Source organism: Aythya fuligula, chromosome 2 (genome assembly GCF_009819795.1).
Source record: "Aythya fuligula isolate bAytFul2 chromosome 2, bAytFul2.pri, whole genome shotgun sequence".
NCBI classification, from domain to species: domain Eukaryota; kingdom Metazoa; phylum Chordata; class Aves; order Anseriformes; family Anatidae; genus Aythya; species Aythya fuligula.
Genome location: NC_045560.1, coordinates 45,206,773 through 45,230,044, shown reverse-complemented (window position 1 = coordinate 45,230,044; position 23,272 = coordinate 45,206,773). Strand labels below are relative to the sequence as shown.

At 38.3% G+C, this 23,272-nt stretch overlaps 1 protein-coding gene across 1 annotated transcript in view; it reads left to right on the top strand.

Annotated features, from left to right (window-relative positions):
• Positions 1-23,272, top strand: part of CPNE4 (copine 4) — a 225,409-nt gene that overhangs the window by 182,079 nt on the left and 20,058 nt on the right. Inside the window, exons 9-12 of the mRNA XM_032181441.1 lie at positions 233-319; positions 940-999; positions 4,562-4,695; positions 19,728-19,782. Coding sequence (XP_032037332.1) covers positions 233-319; positions 940-999; positions 4,562-4,695; positions 19,728-19,782 — 336 coding nt within the window. The remainder of the gene's footprint in view (positions 1-232; positions 320-939; positions 1,000-4,561; positions 4,696-19,727; positions 19,783-23,272) is intronic.

The window sequence follows — 23,272 nt, the reverse complement described above, 5'->3', positions numbered from 1 at the left end:
TGTACCTCTCTGAGCACCATGTCCGCATGCACCCAACTGAAGACAGATGTTTGCCTCGGGACCTTTTCTGTTAAGTTAATTCTCTGCATAGTTAATGTTTTTAATTATTTCTTGTGTGTGCACCATTATTGATAGGATTCAGTCAACTGTGGAAATCAGACACTACCATCTTTGTTAATTATTCAATGTGTACATAATTTTTCCTTCATGTAGTGACCTCTTTTTTTCCCAGGTGCAATGGGAATGCATTAACCCCAAATACAAAGCAAAGAAGAAGAATTACAAGAACTCAGGCATTGTGATCCTTAACCAGTGCAAGGTATTTGTGTTTTGCTCATTGTCTGCTTCTTTTCTAAGCTGTCAGTGATGTATTTTAATGGTGTTTGGAAATGTAGACAACAAAGTGGAACTGTCTGGAGAAAGCAATAGAAACTGATCCACTACAGAAAAGTAAAGACAAGGACTTGGATCCCAAAAGTAAGCTAACTGTTCCCAGTGTTCCTCTGTAATTTCTCTTGTCCTGTCTCTACTGTTGTGCAATGGAGTAGGCAGTACTAAATTCATGACTCCAAGCTTGCCAAATGGCCTCATGTGTATTTCCCTTCCAGTCCTTCCAAAATTCACATCTCCAAACTTACAAATTTTTTCTTGTTCCTCTTAAACCAATGGCAAAATTCTCATTGACTTCCAACTGAGAATGAATAGAGCCCAGTTCTATTTTTGATGTCAATTTACGTTTCTATAGTTTTAGAATCATTTAGGTATTTTTGCTCTTTAAATTTTTGTTCCTTTCTTCAACTGTATGAAACACTTTCTTCCTTTACCTTATTTTCAGTTGGTCCCTCCCCTTCTTCCAGTTTACTTTTTTTCAGGCAGTTCCACACTCTGATATTTTAGTAGTACACAGCTAATTTACATGTCTTGATTTCTTGTCTGCAGATCCACAAGATGCATTCTTTCTTAGATTATATCATGGGAGGCTGCCAAATACAGTTTACAGTAAGTGTCTTACTTCTCTAACATGTTTTTAAGAAAGAGAATCCCATTAGATACTGATTCCTCACTTTCATAAAGAAAAGAATCTTATACATCATTCCTTAATAAGTTATTAAGGTGTTACTGCAAAATGTATTGTGCCCAGAAAATAAACCTGTGCTAATGCAAGTAGGAGTTTTGTGCACATATTGATTTATTATGTTTTAGAGCAATGACAATCATGTTGCAAAAAGTAATGACGGCTCCAAACAGGGGGCAAGAAGATGATGCCTAAATTAATGCTGGTCTCAGTTGTAAGTCCACCAGCTACAGTATTGTGCAAATTCATCACTATCAGTTTTCTACCTACGTGGAACCAGGGGAAGTCAATGTCTCTGTGCCTATAGCTGTGTTCATTCATAACCTAGTGGTTCTACTTAATCACAAACTGACTGTCTGCATGTTTTACTTCTTCCTGCCTCAGTTGCGCCACTACCTGTGATGACAGCACACACTGCTTGTCTGCCTTGTTGCTGTCTTCAGAAATGTATCAGAGATTCTTTTGTGGGCACTGAAGCAAAAAACTACAGCCTACAGTAAAGATACTCTGTGCTTCCTTGCTTTCTGTATATATTATATGATCTCCTTTTATATATATATGTCCTATATATCTCCTTTTCACATAGGCCTGATTTGTTTACTTCAGACCACTGCAACAGATCAGGCCTATGTCTTCCACCTTTCCAGATGTCCATTTCTTCTGATAGGAATGGGACATTGGATCTGGAATTGTTTGAAACTGTCCCAGTGCATTTACTGTTGTTGTTGCCTTAATGTTAATGACATTTCCATTGAGTTCATGCCATGTACAGTCAGCACGATGCAGCTGTGATCTGAAAGGGCACTTGTTGTGGGAGGGAAACTGGGAAGCTAAGTATAGATTTGGTAACAGAAAGCTGTAGTATGATGTACCTGCTCATTTAAGGCACTGATGAGGGCTATGGTAACATCATGCTGTGTGTTCTTTGGATAATTTGTACATCTATTGTAGGAACAAAGTTTGTAGTTAGAAAGAATGTCTCTGAAAAACCCAAGTAAACTTTTCCTTCACTTTAAAACCGTTTATTAAGAAGCCTTCATCTTCAGAGATCAATAGTGCTGATTCCAGGCCATTACTTTTATTCAGCACTTATTGCAGCATACCGTATCTCTTATCAGACAGTGTTCCCTGCTGTACAAGAAATATTCAGAAGCTGGCAGTGCAAATGGGTCTGTAGTCAGAAGACATTTTCATCACTTTAGGAAATACAGCAGAAAGGATGTGTACTATGCATAAAAGGAACTGTAATAGAAAGATATATTGGACAGATTCTCTCTTAGACGGGTCATGGTATTGGACAGGCTGATTCTTTGCTGACAGATCTAGCAGGGGATCCTACCTCTACAGGATATTTTCAGTGCATTGAAAATCACCCTTTTACAAGACTGAGAAAAAAATAAGTGCTAAGAGTTATTGCTATATTAGGTTTTTATTTAGATGTGGGAAGATGACTCGTACATTTGAACTAGTATGTTTAAAGATACACTGACAAAAATCAAATCTCTGCACTGTAAAAAGGATTCCTGCTTTGCTGATCACAAGAATAGCTTATTTGTGATCTTAGCCTAGCTCCTGTGTTATGCTAACTTCATATTTCTAATTCTTCTACTTATTTGCACAAGATCTCAGTACTGTCAGGTAATGCTAAAAGAGAAGGGATCTGTGTTGTTGTTTTGGAACCATGACAAGTAACAATGGTCATCTTTTGTCTTTCCTTAGAGAACCAAATTTTGGATCAAAATCAAGTATAGTGCATCAGAGTATGAACATTCATAGCATGAGCATTTAAATAAACACCCCAAAACTATGCTAATCCATTCAATTATCCATGTATTTACCTTAGGTTTCACAAACCACTAGAGTTTCTTGCTCATTTCTGACAGCTGCGGCACAGATAGTTACATATATGCATGCAGGGGGTTTAAAACATCAGGGGTTTCCCGTTGGTTTATTCAAGTTAAATCAAGCTGTCACTTTGGGAAAAAGATCTATGTGGAAAACTACCAGGCTTACTGCTCCAGTGCTTGAGCAATGAGCAGGGGAGTGGAGGTGAAAGATTACTTTGTTTGCAAGCCAGATCAAGCTTACATCTCCTGACTGACACATTGTGGAGCATGGGAGGTTTGTAGTTGATCAAGATGACAAAGGGATTTGCAAGCTAACTAGAGCCCAGTGAGAAATGTTTTTCTTCAGCCAAGAGTTAGCCGTGGAAAATCAGAAAAGGTAGGGAAAAGCCATATTGAGTTGATGCAGCATGATATTTCTCTTTTAGCTTCTAGCAACAGCAACAAGAAACTTTCAGGACTGTGTCTTTTTTAAGGGAGAATGAAAATGTCATGTTTCATTTTCATTTTATAGCTGTGTAAAATAGTCTTCCCCGTGCCAAGCAGACTCCAGCTGGGGAAGGTGCACGTTCGCAGAGGCAAGCTGGGACTTTCAAAGTTCTTTTTGCAGCCCTCAGCAAGCCCCTTACATTTCAACTGCACAGTAGAACTACAAACTGAATTCAGTACATCTGTAGCTATTGAAGATCCAGATATAGCAGGGTTTTTGGAGGAAGAGGTCACTGAAGAAGATTGTAAGGAAGTTTGTAAATGGCTTTGTTCCCTCTAAGAGACCAGATGGTTTTCTTGATGCTCCTCTTCGGAATTCCTTGAAAGCAACATCACAAATTCAGGAAAGAGCTTTCCAATCCGTGCCAGTCATATCACAGAAAAATGCATGCAAGATTATCTCTTCAGTGAGGAGGATAAACAGAATTCTAAAATGGAGAAATTAAATTTAAAAGGATTCTTTAATATACTTGTTTTGGCATTGAATGCTTCCCACAACCTCCCATAAGCCTTTTCAACACAAAAATCTGTGCAGGATTCAAGCTGTATTTTCATCCTGCAGCTCACCTTTAAGGTTGCTATCATCCATGTAATTGGGAGGGTTAATTATTTAGTACTTAGAAGATGCTTTGAAGATAAAAAAATCCACCAGAGTATTTACTGTAGTCACCGAGAATATTATTACAGACACAAGAAGGTGCAAAATAGCTAAGAAATGTGCCTGAATGGAGTTTTGATTTATAGTTTGAGTAGAATTTTTAACTCTCTAGGGACGTTTTAGCTGCACAACGTTTATGTCCTGAACATTACCTGAGCTGGAATAATTTAATTAAGTTTGAGAACCTAGAGATAATTTGATTCATTTTTATTAGAGCATAATTCCCCACATTGAATAATTATCCAGCTTTTTTTTTTTTTTTCTAGTTATACCATTTTAGTTTTATTAACTCTTATTTTATTAGCTGCTGTATACTTTTAGAAATAGTTATTGCTACTATCCTCATTCAAATTTGATTAAGTACACTGCGAAATGACCTTTGCTTTAAGGTTGCAGTCTCTGCAGAAAATTGGTTTTGGTAAAGATAAATGTTTCGTGTGGCTATACTCTTTCCCAGAACAGCACCACAACACATTGACTTTTCTTCTATTCCAGGTAGCTATAGATTTCACCGCATCCAATGGTGATCCTAGGAACAGCTGCTCACTGCACTATATCCACCCCTATCAACCCAATGAGTACTTGAAAGCTTTGGTAGCTGTTGGGGAGATTTGCCAAGACTATGACAGGTAAATAACCACATTTGATAACAGAGATGTCTTTAGAAAGTGTTTTCACAGTGTGAAATCAATGACTGCCTGCTGCCAGCTGCAGTAGCTCCATGTTTAGTCATGTAAGAGAAATGACTGCATGACAGAAAGTTTACTGTACCATACCACACTGGTGAGAGTGACAGTGGGTTTAAATTAGTTTCATGGCAATGAAAGGTCTGATTTTTGGCTGTTTGGCTGATATATGTGCTAAGTTTTGAGTTTCTATCCACCTGCCAAAATTACATGTTTGAGTGGATTTTTCATTTGTATTAAGCTTGAAGCCTGTTTCGCAGTTGCTGACAGCGTCCTTTCTCATACGCTTGGGAGTATGGTCTGCGCCATCCTACAGGAAAGTGTTCCCAAGATCTGAAACTAAATTTGTAGTTGCTTAAGCTGCTTAGGGGCCATGTCTGTTCTTAGATTTAAATTTGTGGTCTTTTTCAGTGTTCTGTTAGCTTCTCAAATATTGCAGTATCTTCCAAAATGAATATTAAAAGATACTGATAATATGTGCACACAACATGACAGTAAATAAATAAACAAATGCAAGTAATTGGGCCAAATATGCTTTGATTACATTATGTACTTCTGTTGCTTTTGAATAGGCTGTCTGTCTCTATCAGATTAATTGCCCATTATTAATCTAATTACCAAGTACATTTCCTTTAAATGTTCTTTCTTTGCTGGTGATGCATAGTATCTTACACAATTATTCTTTCTCATCTTTGCACATGTAATAGACATCCACCCACCACTTTGCCGTGTGTAAATGCCAGATCTCAAAAAAAACAATGGTATTTCCAGTCAAATTTGATTACACTTTCTGTATAAATTGTGGAGGGACTTAATTCCGTGGTTTATATGTTACATGTCGCATATGCTAATTAGCCTGCTCAGAGGCACTGCCATTTGCATGGTAATGAAATGCCTTCTTGAAAAAGAATGAAGAAAATACTGCCCTGATACAATTTCTGTAAGAATTTGATGGTCAAATGTAGTCAATGAGCCTAAGAAAATTAATATTTTATTGTAAGTGAGCTGATAATTCCACAGTGATTATCCATTAATTTAATAAATGCTATTAAATTAATCCACTAATAAATTCAGTGGATTGGTATACTAAAAAATAATGAAAGGAATAAGAAATAAGAGCTGGTTCATGCACACAGATTGTTTTTATTTATTTATTTCACCACTTAAGGTGCATTTGTTAAGAAAATGAAATAGTTAGTGACCCAGACCCTCCTGTATGGAGATATTTATCCAAAAATCAGGATTATTCTCTCAATATAGCATATTCTAATCAATATGAAAAATACTAGCCATTTTAAAATGAAATCATCAGTTTCATTCATTTCTATTGTGCTACAAAAAATTCCTGTTGCTGCCAGTCAGCACAACTAAGGCCCTACAAGCTATGGACTAGGAGTGAACAAAAGCCAGATTTTCTTGTCCTGGGGAAGTGTCACTTTTCTGGCATGTGTTTGACTGATACATGCTCTCAAGTTCTGACACAATAAATACATTCCCATGGACAAGTTGGTTCATCATGGTCAGTGATTTCTGAGGAAAAATGCCAAATGAGAACCTCTTCTTTATACTTGCATGTGTTGGATCCAATAAACTGGAAATTAAACCTTATAATAATTTCTCTAAAGAAAACAAGAGAACCAAACGTTCTCACAGAGTAATTTTAGGTTCTATGTAGGAGTTTGTTTTGTGTAATATTCCCAGACTCTTCTCAGTGATGCCCAGCAAAAGGACAAAAGGCAATGGGCAGAATCTGCAAGACAGGAAGTTCTGTCTGAATACGTGGAAAAAATTCTTTGCCCTGAGGGTGTCTGAGCACTGAAACAGCTTGCTCAGAGAGCTTGTGGAGTCTCCTTCCCTGGAGATATTCAAAAGCCAGCTGGGCACGATTCTGAGTAATGTGCTCTAGGGGACTCTGCTTGAACAGGGAGGTTGGACTAGATGATCTCCAGAGGTCTCTTCCCACCTCAACCATTCTGTGATTCTGTGAAATCTTCCGTATTTACAATTCTTAAAAAAACAAGTTTCAAATTCAGTTGAAAATCTGTAATGTGCACAGAGCCATTACTGCTCCAATGAGCTCAGTTGTGCTTCAAATGCTGAAGGAGGATTTATGTTCCCAGGTAAAGATCAGACAGAAGTGAAAAGCGGGGGCTCATTGAACCTAGAGGCTGTTTAGAGCCAGAATGCTCATCGTTTGCACAGGGACATGTCTTCAGTAAGATTAAAAAACAAGCCTACAAAGATGGCAGTGCTCTTACCTGAAATTTTATAATTTGTACCCAGAAATTGTTTCATCCCAAGCCACGGAAAATACATTCAAGCCAAGTCTTCTCATAATGTAGGTTTCTGTACATATCAGCCTAACATAATGTAACCCTAAGTAGTTAATCCTCCAAATTAAGTGCTGCCTCACATCCCTTGATACAGTGGAATAATCCCTGCTCATCCAAAAGCCATTTATCTTCATGGTTCAGGGACTCCTGAAACAGTTAAATGAATAGCCCTGCTCTGCGTAGTTAAGCATGAAAGAATAACATTCATTCTTTCATCAGCAATATTCAGAGAATGAGAAATAGACTTTGATTATTTACCTGATTGTGGAAACGCTGCAGTCCTGAAGGAATAGGCCAATCTGATAATGGTACAGGAAATGTAAGAGCTGTTCACAGGCACAAAAGACTTAATACTTTTTATGTGATGGAATTGTTTCAGACTATAACAACATTTGTCATAAGAGAGAAGATAAAGTTTGTACGTGATATAATCAGTGGCTAAGCAACAACAGCAATGGATCATAAAAGAAGAAGAAACATTCATTAGTTTTAAGGAGTTAGGCTCTAAAATGTAGTTTGAAATACTGGAAAGGGAAAAATGCATAAAAACTTATTACTGAAACTATTGGGTAAAATAAGCAGACAGCTCCAAGGAGAATAATTTATTTTAAGATAAATTACTCATGAATGTTAAAAGAGGACATAATAAAGCAATAAGTGAGAAATATACATATCCATTTAAACATTTCCACAAGCTTTCTTTTATATAAAGAATTATATCACTGTTACAATTTTGTCTTGAAATTAAGCAGGTCTACTCAGCCTTTTTTGTGGCATAGAGAAACAGATGAAAATGATGAAAAATCATTGGGCACTGAAGTATTTGGTATCAAAAGGAATTGCTTCTGCCTCGTTCCATATTTATTCTTTACCTCAGTAATTTTAGTACTGTGTTCTCTGGATCAGAAGTCAAATGAAGTGATTTCTCCATACCGGCAGTATCAGCCTTGCTAGGATTCTAAAAAATCAGTTTACTTCATCACTGCCAAATGTGCGTGAGTTCCCTCTTCATGTTTTGAGCAATGAGTTGCCAAATGTATATGACAGATGAGGTTATAGCTGTCCCCTCGTGCACTACAGCTGGCTTAGGACTTCTCTTCTTACCTTCACCAACTCTGCAAGGTGGTTTTGTCCAACCCTTCCTTTTGGACCCCTTCAAGAGAATGCAACTTTTAGAGGATGGATAGTAGGTGTATCTGAAAGATTCTACTAGTTGAATACCCAGTCATGAGGAAAGACAAAATCATTCAACAGTTAAAATATCAGACTTGTGAACCAAGATCTTATGTCATGTAAAACATGAATCTCTGTAAGATATGTGATAATAATTTTAAATGGCTCCTGTTCTCCATGGCAACTGCTCCCCAAATGTTCTTCCTTTGCATCATGAAACTGCTCATGTTCAGCATAGAACAACAATTTTTTGTAAGCCTATGGCTAAACTGGGGAATCAGGGAATGCTTTCTTCCTGCTCCGTCCCAGCAGAAGGGCTGGCTGTGTCCTGACTGCAAATCAGGACCTGGCCTACCTCTTGTCCCATCACCTTCACACATCCTGGCTTCCATCAAAAGAAACTGAGGCATGTGGACAGGGACAGAGCTCCTGTGCTCTGCAGGAGGATGCACAGTCTGAGTAACAGTGGGAAGACCATGCCTGTAAGCCTCAAAGTAAAGCACAGCTGCTTTTGTAGGCAAGAACCAGCACCCGAATTGTACTGGGATGTGCCCTCAGCACATACACTGGCATATGCCTAAGCCTGTTCCCAGTATCACAATCTGGAAACTTCTGTGAAAACTTCTGTCTCTAGATAAAACAAGTACTTTTCCCCAGATAGGTGTAGTTTTGCTGTGATCTCACATGTAAGCACATAGAGCTCTATACCAAGGTACTTACATGTATACGCCTAGAGTTTTTTTCCCATATCAGTATAAATATATAGGTATGTGTACAATATATATTAGATAGACATATATGTAATATGTATGGTTAGCACTTAACCATGCAGTAAAAAATTCATTTCTCTTTTGTGCTATTTTATAGCTTCCCTCTCTGCAGATCAAAGCCATAAGTCACAATAACAGTAGTGCACACTGTTTATTAAAATGGCTGGCCCTTTGATCTCGAAGATTTGTTTTACCAGTGCTGGAATACAACCAACTAGCCATGAGCGCAGCTCATCTTTCATTCTTTCCAACCTGAAAATGAGTTGGAAAGGGGCTGAAAATAGCTTCCTTTTTATAATAAATGCTGTTACATACACAGAGTGCTAAAAGCTTAAATACTTCCTCAATTATGTTACATTATTACAGGTTTTAATGATGGTATTGTGAGTGAAGCTCATGGCACAACCTGCAAAATCTGATTCTGTTTGAAATCTGATTTCTGCAGTTAGTAGCTTACCGTTCCCTTCTGCTTATTAAGAATCTTGTTATATAACATTAAATATTTATTTTTGCATTAAAATCTCTGTCCTGATTCAGCAGACACTAGAGCTTATTATCTAATCTCATTGAATTTAGCCTGACTCAAGCAAACATTGAAGTATTATGCAAAATATAGGTGGCACAAAGATGGAGTTAAGAGTTTTACTGAATGCAAACTTTCCTGCTAATTGTTCCTTCCACGCCCAAATGTTACACTGTTCAGTATCTCCCATATACATGGATTATCTTTATGATTAATTTTTACACACACATTTGTACATAAATTCAGAAGTCTTTACCAGATTAGTAAAAAGCACTCACAAAAGTTAGAGTTGCCTATTATATGGTCAAATCAATGCTTCTACTTTGAAAAAGACAAAAGATCTTTTCAAATACTTAAAGTATTTTATACTCAAATACTTAAAGTATCTTTTCAAATACTTAAAGCATTTGATACACTGGATATTTATGGAGCTTCCTATTCCTGATGGTCAACCCCTGTTCTGATCTATGTATTCAGCTTATGTTTCTGTGTGTTCTACTACATAGTTCTGTAAAACAATACCATAAAATCGGTCCTCATTTAATTTGTATTCAAAATATATTTCAAAAGTTAGATCTTAATTATTTTAAATACGTGTTAACTCTTAAAAATATTGATTTTTTTTTTTTATTTTTTTTCCCAAGAGCCCTTGAAACATGTAGACAATAAATTTTATCTATTTCCTGACACTAATGTCCTTTTTCATTTAGGCAAATAAAGTCTTTAAATACTAAATTAGCTCCCTAAAACTAACATTTATGCTAAGATCATGTGTTAACAAATAAACTGCTTGTGTAAAACACACTTGTCGAGCAATATCCCCAAAGGCCACTAATGGGCAGAAAGTACATTACTCCCACAAAATATAGAAATAATTTATGTGTAGAATATCTCTAAAATATTCAGACTGGCCACATTCCACAAAAGATAGGAAAGTCCTGAAGTCAGTCAGAGTTTCAACAATCAATGAATTCTTCTGCAATCAATGAATTGCAGCAGTAGCTAACAGAATGCAAAACTTGCTAGTTATTTTTTCTTCTCCAGTATTTTAGGCCTGAGGGAGTGCGTTCACTCTGAAAATCATGTACAAAAGCTTCATTCCTTCATGCAGTAAAGTGCACTTGAAAATTAAGACGGAAAATTTTGAAAAGAGAAAGAGTTCCTGGTCCAGCCCATCCCTTTCTGTGAAGATCTAAGAATGGAAAAAACTAAGGGCAGTCAAACTAAGTCAGGTAGAAAGTCCCTCTATCCCAGAAACACATTTCCTGAGGTAACCAGCAGTGGACAGTTACGGAGAAGGAAGAGGACAAAGTATATATGATGCACTACATGCTGCAGAAGATTTGTATAAATCAGTACAACTGGTCCCAGATACAAAGGTCGGTAGGTAACTAAATGCTGTATTCTGAATTGAGGCTTTAGGTGGAAAAAAAAGTTTCCAGAGTTTAAACCTTGCAGTGTGTTTTGTTTTTCTTTTACTTCTGGAGCCTTGTCCCTGAGAATTACTTACCAGGTCATTCATCCCAAAGCTGTGTCTGGGTTTGTCGATGAAGAGTCTGAGAGTTACTTGTCTGGCGGGCTCTGAATTAAATACCTTGACGTAATTTGGGCAGAGACAAGGAGAAAAGCAGGAACTTCCTTTGGTTGAGATGGTAATATAATAGTAGTTCATTAAAACTGGGACAAAAGATTGATGCCTAGAATAACTGGCACTACATGCAACATTGAATTTTAATGAAATCACTATGTAGAGCCATAGATGTTAAAATTTAATCTACCCATGCAGATCAATAAATAAAAAATATGGTTAATTATTTAGCATATCTCTTTATCACTTTAATTACAGAAACAACCTTTCTGGAGGCTATTAAGCAAAAAAGCTGATTAGCATATCTAAACAAATTTAAAAACCATGGGGGAAAAGACATGAATCTTTTTATTTAGTGCTTTAATAGGACCAAATTTACATAGACAGAAAACAAAAGAGAAACAGGAGAACAATAGCCTATAAAGAAAAACTTGTAGCTTACATTGATCATTAAGCATTATCTCTGGTGTGGGTAAACATGCTGAAGTATTTGGATAACCCAGAACTAGAACTGCACAGGCAAAAAAGGGCTTGCTAATACTTTTAATCACCAAGCTGGATTGAAAACCCTTGGATTTAACAGTTGAAGACCTAGGTTGGTACAATTATATAGTACCTGCATACACACATTTAGTGTTTGCCTCTGCAGTGTCTGCTGATTTACATTTGGTGACTGATGCCAAAGAGGAGTTTCTACAGTCACCACTTTTATCCCAAGAATTAGTACAGGAGATTTAGTCTACTGTAACAGTGTTGGGATGGGGATTTCATAACAATTCATATTCATATACTTATATATGTATATATACATATATACTTACATGTATATATGAATCTGCAGCTGCCCTGTATCTGGTCAGATACTGTCAGTTTTTACAGCTCTGCCTTTTCCCTTACCAAGTTTTCATCTTTGTGTCTTCTTTACACTGCCTGTTCTGCCAGGCAGTCACTGCCTGTGTCAGTGTATCAGTCATGAGCAGTTCCTTCCAAGTTTCTTATCAAAACAACTTCTTCCTCTGTGTGCTGTTCCTCCACCCTGCTGCATTCTGTCAGCTGGTGGATACATCAAAATCAGAACCTTCTGCAGGGCTTTTCTAGGCAGTCTTTACTATTTTTTTCTCCTCTGAGTAAGAGCTTTGTTCCGTGCAGTAGTTGACACTTTGCCAGTACTATGCAGACTGGTACCTTTGTGATTTCTCTGTCAGCATCTCTTTCTGAAGAGAATGGCTTGAAATACAAAACCCTACGAACTGTCTAAAATACCAGATCACCTAGTGGTGTAGAGACTAGATATTCATACAAAGAAGTATTAATAAGTATAAATACGTAAGCATATATAAAGGAGATAGCAATTTGTTGTGCCATTTTTCCTGATGTCAAATGTGCCAGCAGTTTGGTATCTGGTACATTTGCAATCAACACAACCATTTCCACAATTTCAGAAGCGTAAATTTCCTCCCTGCATTGTTAAGGATGTAATTATTCTACTCATCCGCTCTATAATAGCATGTAGCAAAGCTGTCAATTATTCCCATTTGAAAACCCATCAGTCCATAAATGAATACCATCTTCTAAATCTCTTGCATGTTTACTTATTTTTGGAGAAACTGGACACTTTTTGCCTGAGTAGACCGTAGCAGGATATTTGTATATCATATCGCTCTCAGTTAAAAATGGGCAACCCTTAATTCTCACCATCTCTTTCAAATTAATGTGAAATCAGCCTTGATCAGAGATTCCAAATCAGCAGATAACAGAGAGCATTTCCCTGTTTCCTCCTGCATATTCAATGATGCCTAGCTGAGTGTTTAGTTATCAGTATATTTCACTTAAACTTTTACTGAGGCTTGTTTTGATAATGTTCTTCATTTTGACTGGATGTCATTTTGATTTTAGTAAAATTACATCAACTACTCGTTTGGTCACATTAAATCACAATATAATCTCTGTAACAGTTTTATTACACTCATCCTAGAAAGCTCATTTGTATCCTGAGAACATTTGATGAGAGATTTCTCTCCTAGCACCTCCCTGCATACTTATGCCAACACAGACCTGTATTCCCTTCTTCCCAGCCCATCCCTTATACATAGACATTTTTCTGATAGAATTTGTTTGCAGAGAAAAGTCTCTGACCAACCATTTTCACTGTAATTTGTAAAAAATGACAAAATTAGCTAGCAAAGCTTTTGTTCTGGAGGTTGCTTAATGCAGTACACCCTCAAACTGGAAAGCTACGCTTGTGCTTCGAGAAGGAAGGGCCCCAGCACTGTTTTGTTTGAGGTTCCCCATGATCTGCATGTTACGTGATGGGAGCAACCTGCTGCCTAGTGAAATCTTAAAGTCATGTTAAGTTTTAACTTTCCAAAATTACAGTCTGTGTAAGAATGGCCTCGTCAGTCATGGTACAGTTTTCCATAAATGGTGCCACATGGCCAATTTACTATAGTTAAGGTTTTGGAAGCTACAAGGACATACTGACAACCTCTTACAATTCATAGAATTACCTGGAAACTGCCTGGATTTCATAAGTTAAATGTAACTCAGTGTAGCCTTTTGCAGCATCCCCTTCCCTACTTTACTCCCACTTACGACATTCCACTTTTTCAAGATAAGTTTTACTGAATTGGGTCATATAAATCAGGTCATTGCAATTTATTGTTATTATAACAGGGAGGCATGACATTTTGGTTCCTGAATATGCCATTTTATTAAGTTATTCTTCTAGTAAGTAATATATCTTATTGCCATTTTGTTTTGCTTAACCTACTCCTCTCTCAAACTCTGATGATTATTTTTTTTCTGTATTTACTTTTCCTCAGTCTAAGAATTTCTGAGTTTGCTTTCTATTTTTACCCTGCAGAGCTGCTTTTGCTGTTCTTCAAATGTTAACAAGGGGAAGCTTAAATCTATTGTACCTGGACTTGGCTTTGTTAGTTATTTCGTGTTGATGCCTTTCAGCGGTTAGCTTCAGGGAATTTGTATCCCCTGCTTCATTAATTATTCCCTTGCAGGTGAGACAGGCACTTCTCTCATATTCTTGAAACCCAATTACATGATGGTATCTATTTCTCAGTGTTCAGCAGGTTCCAGCTCCCCTAAGGTGACTAAGAGCTGTAATTAAAGATAGTGAATGAATTTAAATCTAAGGATTTTGCAGCATGATTGTGTAGCATCTCTGTCTATGACAGACCAAACAGTGTAGCTGTTGCAGTGACTCGCTATTGATTTGCATGCTTCTAGCTCTGTTTTGTTACCAAGATGTATGAGAATCGGTTCATTCCTGCTACTCCAGAATACAATTTTAGGGGAGGAAACCCTGCTGCTGCCAAACTCTTGTGGTTGTTCTGACTCAGGCGGAGGGCAGACAGAGCTGGACCACAGCCTGGCTCTACCCCTACACACCCGGGAGGAGTGAGAGTGGGTGTGCAGGACTGCAGGGGGTGAAGCAGATGGGCTCTTGTCCCTTCCTCTCAAACAGTTTTTTTTTGGCCCTATATGATCCTATAGATCATGTCCTTTATTTACCTATCTCTGCTTGCAAAGCAGGAACTGAAGAAGTTTAAATATTTCAAATGATTTCTGTATCTTCTTTGGAACTGCTGCTAATCCCTGTAAGCTGTCATGATTCAGAATCTACTGGCATCAAGCCCTTCTAAGTACTAAATAATACACTCAGGAACATGATTCATTCATATGCTTTAGAAAAGAAACACTTAATTCAGCTCATTTTCTTCCAGTTCACTCCTTGAACATGAAAGATTGCAATTTTAATTGAGTTTAGATATGGCTTTATTTTGTTTGTGTCATTTTCTGTTTTCTCATTTTTCTTTTTCCTTTTCCTTCTCCCCCGTTCCTGTTCCTTCCCCTTCCCTTCTCCTGTCCTCTCCTCTCCCTGTCCTCTCCTCTCCCTCCCCACCCCATTCACACTTGTCTCAATTAAATGTATAACAGGTATTCCCCTTTTATTATGGCAATTTCAAATTTCTTTTTAACAGAGGAAAAATATCTAATTTTATCACTGGAAAAGCGTGTAGACCAGTGGAGATTCACTGTTTATTCTTTTAAGACTGGAATTGAAAATGAAAGGCAAAGTAATTGATTTTGCTGCATCTAGTGTTGCACTTTAAAAATATCTTCCTGGTAATTCTGTTCTGACCCCAAACTGAAATTACAAGTGACAGCTTAATACCCAGGGATGCTAAACAGGTATATTCCTTGCAAGAATCTCAAGGAGCTGCCAATTTAAGATTCCTGGTTGCTTGAAACCAAAAATGAGTTTTTAGTGTTGCTTTTATATTCCCAGTGTTTCTTTTTCTTCCTCTTTAACTGTATCTTTTGTACAACTACTGCAACTATATTGCTCCAGTATAAAGTGAGCAGGTTTTCATGCTGAGGCTCTTTAAGAAGCTACCTGTGTGGCTAGCCAGAAGTTCATTTTTCAGAATGAATAAGTGGCATATAGAAAAATATAGGCCATTTTTCCCCCTACATTTACTCCATGCAATAAGAAATTAGATTCCCAATTTAGATTTTAAAAAGGAACTAATCTCCAGATAACATAGTCCTGGTGGCTCTTGTTTTCCCTTCTGAGTACAGGTGTTGTCACACTGATGAGTAGCCACCTCTATCTCCAGCATCATCTAAGCCAGCAGCTTCACAGGAAGTTGCAAAAGACTCTGTAATGCCTGATTATAAAATAATTTCACCTAGTGGAACAATTTCATCTAAATACTGTTCCTTGTTACTAGGAAAAGAAAATCCTCAGAACAAAGCTGAACTCCAGGTCTCAATGATACTTTATGTCAGAGGGCACCAGCAGTTAATGAGACATGATTTTTAGAATGTTCATTCTTTTGTCTTCTTATCTTTAAATATATTTCTTACCTTCCAGTTACCATTGGCTTCCAAGTGAAACAGAACAAGATATCATTATCTGTATCACTTACCAATTTACAAAACCTTACTATTTCCTGTGTTAGTCTCTTCTCCCTTCTGTGCAGTACAGCTTACTGAAATCTCTCTCTCCTGTGCCCCTATTAATGTGTTGATTTGTCATTGTGCTTCCTCTGTTTCCACTAGATAGCTTGAAGAATGGGTGACTAAAACTGAGCATTGTTCCAAAAGGACAGTATGGGATATTTTCAGAAGCCATTCTCTTCTGTGCATTATGTTACTGTTGAGGTGTTACTCAGGGTCTGTAACTGGTTATATTTCTGCTTAGAAGACTGCAGTCTTTTAGCCCTGACATTAATCCAGCTCATTAATTTACATTTACCAATACAAACACTGAACCTGAACACTGTCCTTGATTTTACATTCAGGGTATAATCCAGAACTGTTCAGTCTCTGGTATCTTTCAGTAATATATGCCTGTTTGACAGGAAAATGTACAAGCAGTCATATACATCTATGCTTGCATGACTAGTCACAGCCCTTACATAACCAAATATAAAAGTCAAAATCCAATGCTTTTTTTTTTTTCTTCTCATCTTCATGTCAAGTACTTCATTTTTTTAAAAGAAGTTATGCCAAGTTTTAATTTTCAAGGAAACTTGTGTAAAACACAGAACTGTATAAAGTGTGAAGACAATGCAAGAGAGTAATTTTGTAAAGATTCTGCCAGGATCCACCTTTTCTTGATGGATTTTATAAATCTGAGGTTTTGTAGAATCCCCTTGTTTTTCCACTTTCTCTCCTGTCCTGTTGGCAGTCTGTCTCCAGCAGGGCAGTGCTGGCAATTTACTTGCATGTGCCAAGGACTCTCTGGCCACATTTAAACAAAACAAGTCAAAAGTCCTTAAGTGGCCTGAGGGCAATGATTTGACAATGCCCATGTCCTTGTATCTCAAGACTAGAGAGGGTTACTTTGTAGAATGTCAGTGAGCCATTAAAAAGTGTGCTTGCTTCAGAGTGAGACATTTATATTAGCTAAACACCTAGTTTTATGTGATAGGAGGAAAACTGTTGTTTACATTAAAATTGGAATTTATTCTGAAAGCTGTCAGCCACAAGTTTAGAGATGTTGTCAGAGGATACCATAATCATCTGTTTTGTGCAAGGATTGTCACTTGTGATGATCAAAAGGCTCCCTTCTTCCTTCCCTTAAAGGTCAACCTTTGGGAACACATGGAAGTTAATTCCTTGGTCGCAGCAGCTTGGATCAGAATACCAGGGCTATGTGTATAAAGTTTGGAAAATGAGGATCTTCCCAAGGGGAAGCCAAGCTCACTGAGCATGGTGCTACCTGAGTGGCCTGAGAGAAGGCATTAAGCACAGGAGTAGCTGTCAGGACACCTCTCCTCTCTAGGAGTTCATGTAGTCATGTGGAGGCCCATCTTGAGGGTGCACATGATCAAGCTTTACTCTGTCTCAAGGCAATTGTAGTAGTACATGGCTCTTACTCAAAAAGGAGATACGGGAGATTCAGACATGGAGGCGGGCATCCTGAGGATGTGGTAGAAGAGCCCTCTGGTGCAGAATAGCTTCCTGCTGGGGATGTGACACTGGGTGATTGGGAATGTGGGAGTCTTGCCACCAGGAGAATCCAGTCTGCTGGAGCTATCACTCAGGGCAAGTCTCTGACTTACAGCAAAACAGAAGATGGAGCTGCAGATTCCCTACACTTACACTCAAGGAACTTTACAGGACAAATGTGGTCACTGTATGGGTTTGGGCATCTCCCAGGCTGGGTAATTGCAGCCCATGTCAGCTTTCTGGATTGCATTATTGAACTTGGACACTTACTTACATTCCACCTAAGTAAAACTGTTTTAGTCTTTATGTGCTCTCACCCAAGATCAATTAAATTGTAGCTCCACAGGGCTTGATTCTCTAATGCAACCATGGCTTAATTGTTGACGTAAAACAAGGTTTTTTTCTCCCCTCAGACTCTTTTCTAATGGTCTCCTATTTCTTGCCCTCTAAATGTGTGCCTGAAATCTCATCTGTATCTATTTGTAAGGGCTTCCCCACTTCCGGGGGTGTTTAATCAAAGAGAAAGCTATCAGCAGGTGTTTAGCATTAAATGTCAGCAGCTACTTTGTTTCTGACATCTCGGGAAAAAAAATGTTTCATTACCATGCAAATTATGTTAGTCCTCCTTTCCAAGATCCATTATCACGCAGCGTAACATATGGTACACAGTATTGTGCTCCCAAGATTTATGTGGCAACTAAATTTTGTAGCAGAACAACAATGGTGCGAGCTGAGCCATCAGACGACAATAATTACTGTTTCCCAGTGATCTACTGAATATTTCTCTATCTGTTCTCTAGTTGGTGGCAACTCCAGCTTCGGGGTGGGAGGGGGCTTCTTTCTCATTTTTCCTGGCTTGTATCAGAAATGTCATGGTGCTTTTCACAGACTATACCAGACAACATGGCCTGGTGAGTTTAATGGGTGCTGTTCTCTGTGCTGAGTATGTCTGGGAAGTTGAGTTATTCACTTGACACTTGGTGTGGCAATGTCTTGAACTACACAAAGTCACTTGAAGCTGCTGCCCCTTTTTTGATTTCGGAAAGTGTCGGTAATGGTGACAGAAACTCAACTTTTCCAAAGGCCCTGAAACTCTGTGAGCAGGATCAGATAAACCTATGAGGGATTTGATTCATCAGAGCACTGGAGCACAGTTCAGTGACTTCAAAGGGGCTTCAGGATGTGTTTGGAGTTAAGCATATGTTTGGGTGAATTGTTAACCTCAAGTGTGTGATCAAACGCTTTGCTGACTCAGGGACGAGACATTCCTTACAGCTTGTTGTTTTCTACATTGCCATCTGGGAAGAGGCAACTTGACAGGACGTGGGCTGTGTGAGACATTACTGCATTTCTGAAAGGGTATTAACAGCCTTGAAGCTTCCAGGTCCTCTGAATCAGGATTTTTTGTCTCTACAGATCTAATTGGAGTGGAACAACCTCACCATAGTGTTTGGAAGCAAATTTACCATGCCACCACGTTTGCTAGGTTATCAGTTAATCTATACCTGATGAAAATAATTTCATGTTTTAATGGGAGTACTAACGATACAGGTGGAAAGCCTTATAGAAACTGCAAGTTTCTGGGGCTGAATCCTAGAATATTTTAGGAAATCTGTTTTGCACCTGGACAACTGTAAGAACCCACATTTGCAAACACTTTTAATTACAGTCATCTCTTCGCTAAACCCATTTTTTGAGCTGGGGGAGCACATCCATATTTATATTAAATAAATCTGTTGTCACAGGCTGTTAGACAACTCCCTCTCACACTTCAACCAGATAGTGAAGAAGAGGAGGTAATATGGGTCTGTTATTGCATTTGTGGGAGAAGTGCAAGATATCTTGATTCATTGGTGTTCTCCAAGTGTTTTTAACTTCCATACTAGGAGTTCACCTGAAAAATCTCCCACGTTGCTTATCCATCTGGCCAGCACACACTCTACCTTCTCTAATACATAACCCTTCCATTCTGCCATGTAAGACTCTTCACCTAAAAGACTTTTCTGTGCCATTGTGCCACTTTGCATTTTTGATCAATGCTTACAGAAGAATAAATGTTTATTGCAGCAAAATGCATTTCTCTGTGGGAACTCTTCTTTGTTCTTTTCCAGTGACAAAATGTTTCCAGCCTTTGGATTTGGAGCAAGGATACCCCCAGAATACAAAGTAGGTGCATAAATGAAATTTTCTCATTTCCTTGGTTTAAGAGGTACAAAATAAGGGAGAAATGGTTTGATGCAGAGCAAGGGTTGGGGGAAGCAGTTCCATTTGTTTGTTGTGTTTCATTTGGTTTTCTCATCCAGTGATACCTCACTAAAAACAGAAATCAAGATTAAACTTAAAATAGGTGTGTTACTGCCAAAATATTTCATGGTATTGGCAAAGCTTTTTTAATAGATGTTAGTCTGTCAAGAGGAGAACTGAATTTTAGAACAGCGCTTGCCAAAAATATTTTGAAATTTTGTGAGCCCTGCTTTGGCAGAACCCATTTTTGTAAGATGTGGTTCAATGAGTGGCCTAGTGTCTATGAGTGTCATCTTTACAATGAAGAGATTCAACATCTGCCTGAAGATATAGACCATAGAAAAGCTTTGCTCAGTAACAAATTTCTGTGTTGTGGTAGACATCTTCAATACCAGGAAGAGAAATACAAGAGCCACACTAGAGAGAAGTGGTATTCTTAAACAAAGCAGAACAAAACAAAATAAGAGTGATCTGGTGTGATGATGCAACTAATTGTGGGCAGCATAAATGTGCAGCCTGGTAGTGTTGGAATGAGTTGGACAGTGGAGTAAAAGAAGGAGCGTCCAACAGAAAAAGGCATAAGGAGAAATAGACAGAAGTTCAAATCCTGTGTTGCACATGCAGAGTAAGAGTAGGCAGAATAGTAGCTCTGCACAAATAAGTAACCAAAAACTAGCTGGGAATTTTGCAGCTCAGATACTGTCTGGAAAAGAGCATCATTGAACTTGCAATCATGCAGACTTCATCCAGGTCCCATGCTCTGAGTTGCTTCTTTTAGCTGTGGCTGCAGCTGAGAGGTGAACACTGGCCAGGTGAGAATAAAAACGTACCAGTGTGTTGTCATGGCTTGCAGGTCTGTTATCTGCTTAAAATACCAGTAGTGACATACAGCAAATTTGATAGGTGTCCTGCAAACAAGTGTCTAAGGTAAGTCAACATAGGTCTAAACAGCATTGACTTCTAAGCAAAAAAGCACTGTTATGAAAAAGTGGACTGTAAAAGTGGACTGTACCTGACAGGGTTTTTGCAGTGCAGTGATCCTGAAGTGTTAGGATCAGTGAAGTGAACCAGTGTTAATGCTTCCCAAAATCAGAGGCAGCTTCCAGAACATTGACAGAAATTTTAATGTGGTAAATGCATATGGAACATCTGTATCTGTTGTGTATCTGTTCCAACTGCTGTAGCTGATAACCATCTCTGCTATATGAGGGGGAGTGTTTTGGAGAATACTCACACTTAGCAGCCTTTACTACCAGACACATTAGTAAAACACAGTAGTTACTTCTCAAATGTTCATCCCTTTGCCACAAATGTATAGGTCTCTACTAGTGGTCGTGTAGCAGTGTTCACTGGGTGAGCTGGTCTATACATCACAAACAGATTGCCCTTTCAGGCCCAGTACTGTCCATTAGTGACAATGTCGAGTACTGTTGTGATTGTCCTAAACAAAGGTACCAGCTTGGTGGTGTGGCAGGGGCTGGATCTGCTACTGCCTGTGAGGTGACCCTTATTGCACAGGGGAAAACTTGCAATTCTTTCAGCTGTTACGAGACATACTTATCTGAAGGACTGCTTGAAGGAAGATGTTACTGTGCCAGGAGAAGTGTTTTCACTGGTTTGCTTGATGGCAGTTGAGCATTCACAGTACAGGACAGCTTCTTTCTCAGCCAAAGTAACCAGCTGGTGGCATTCATGCCCTGGGTCATATGAGCACGTTGGCAATGTACCGACTTTGTTAGACCCAAACAACAGTCTCGTTATTTGATTGTGAGAGCATTTCAGTTGCAAGATGAAAGACACATGTCATCCAGAAAGTGATTTCAGGGGTCCTTTGTAACCAAATTTTGGTATAACCAGCAACGCCAACTTTTCTACTGCATGGGCAGAACTGACATTTGGATACTTTTACTGACAAGTACTCCTAAGAAAGTGAGAGACTTGCTTTCAACTTTGTAGCCCAAACATGCATGAAGGGTCTTGGACAATAGCATGAACTGCCCTTATGTGTCTGTATGTTACTAACCTTTCAGAACAAGGAAATGTATGAATCAGGACCTTCACATTTTGAGAAGTTCAGGAAAAGTAATGATAAACTTAAGGTGGAGCTATTTGCTTGTGAATTACATGAATGTGAGTAAACAAAACAAGTCTCAAAGTATGGAAACACAAGCGAGGGACAGAATAACATCTTTAATCTCCACTGTGGAAAATTGCCACCAAAAAAAATGACAAAGACAAAATGTTCTGACATCAACTTACTAATGTAGTGAAACTTTGAAGAAGAGAAGAACCACATTTGCAGGGGGACTAGTCTTTCTGTGCAACAGATGGGGAAAAGTAATTAGCTTGTTGTCTATCACGGACACTTCCAACTGGAATTGGATTAGGATTTAACACTCATCTGTGCTATTGTTCAATCCCTCCCTGTGATTCTCTTCACAGTCCATACAAATATCTGTCATCTTGCCTAAACTCTGTGAGCCCTTTAGAGTCCCTCCTTGGCTTTGGCTGCACATCTAAATCAAAAGACATGCCCTCTAAGAAAGTGAGGAGTCAGCCTCAACAGAATGTATTAATAAGTCAAGACTGATAATCTTGAAAATCCTTCAATAATTTAGTCTACGCTGGTATCATGAAGTTAATTTAAAGCCAACGATGATTAGTGCTTTATGTGGAGCATAGCCAAGATGCATAGGAAACAGTGAAGAAACTGGTGTAATTAAAAGTAGCAAGTAACAAACAAGTGCTTGCAACTTGTCTGTCCTTACTTCTTTTCTTCTGCTGCAAAAATACAGAAACAGTACAGACACTACAGCAGCAGTGTTGATCATTTGCTGTTCAAATGTTCTTTTGATACTTTCAGTCAAATTTATTACCAGACATACATATCTTTTATTAAAGGACAGCAGTGTCATAACTGTTATAATTCACATCTTCAAATCCAGGCCTTATCATTATGAGAATGTCTAAGTTCTGACCCCATCATGTGGATAAATCAGCTTTTCATTTTAATTTAGAGTGCCTGCTTTCGAGTCTCCAGTCCTTATTAGATGATCTAACCTGCTCATATCATGTTGGTCTCTGCACACCAGCAGCTGCTATCTTTTATTTCTTCCACTAGACGACAAATTGCTAGAGCTGTGGAAGAAATGACTCCCACTGCCAAAGGTTTCTAAGTAACCAAGAGAGCCTCCATACAATGGTAAAACAACACAGCTTCCATAAAAGTCTAAATGAAAGCTGGCCAACCCATGTGTGGCAGGAACAGAGTAAGAGAAAGCCAGAGGAAGGCAGCCTGATAAAAATAGTGGGCAAAGTGAGTAGATGTAGTGGATTCGGGTCTAATTCATGTCATACTTAGTTACAAGCTGTAGGAAAATGAGGCCTGTAACTCACTACTCAGCATAAATCA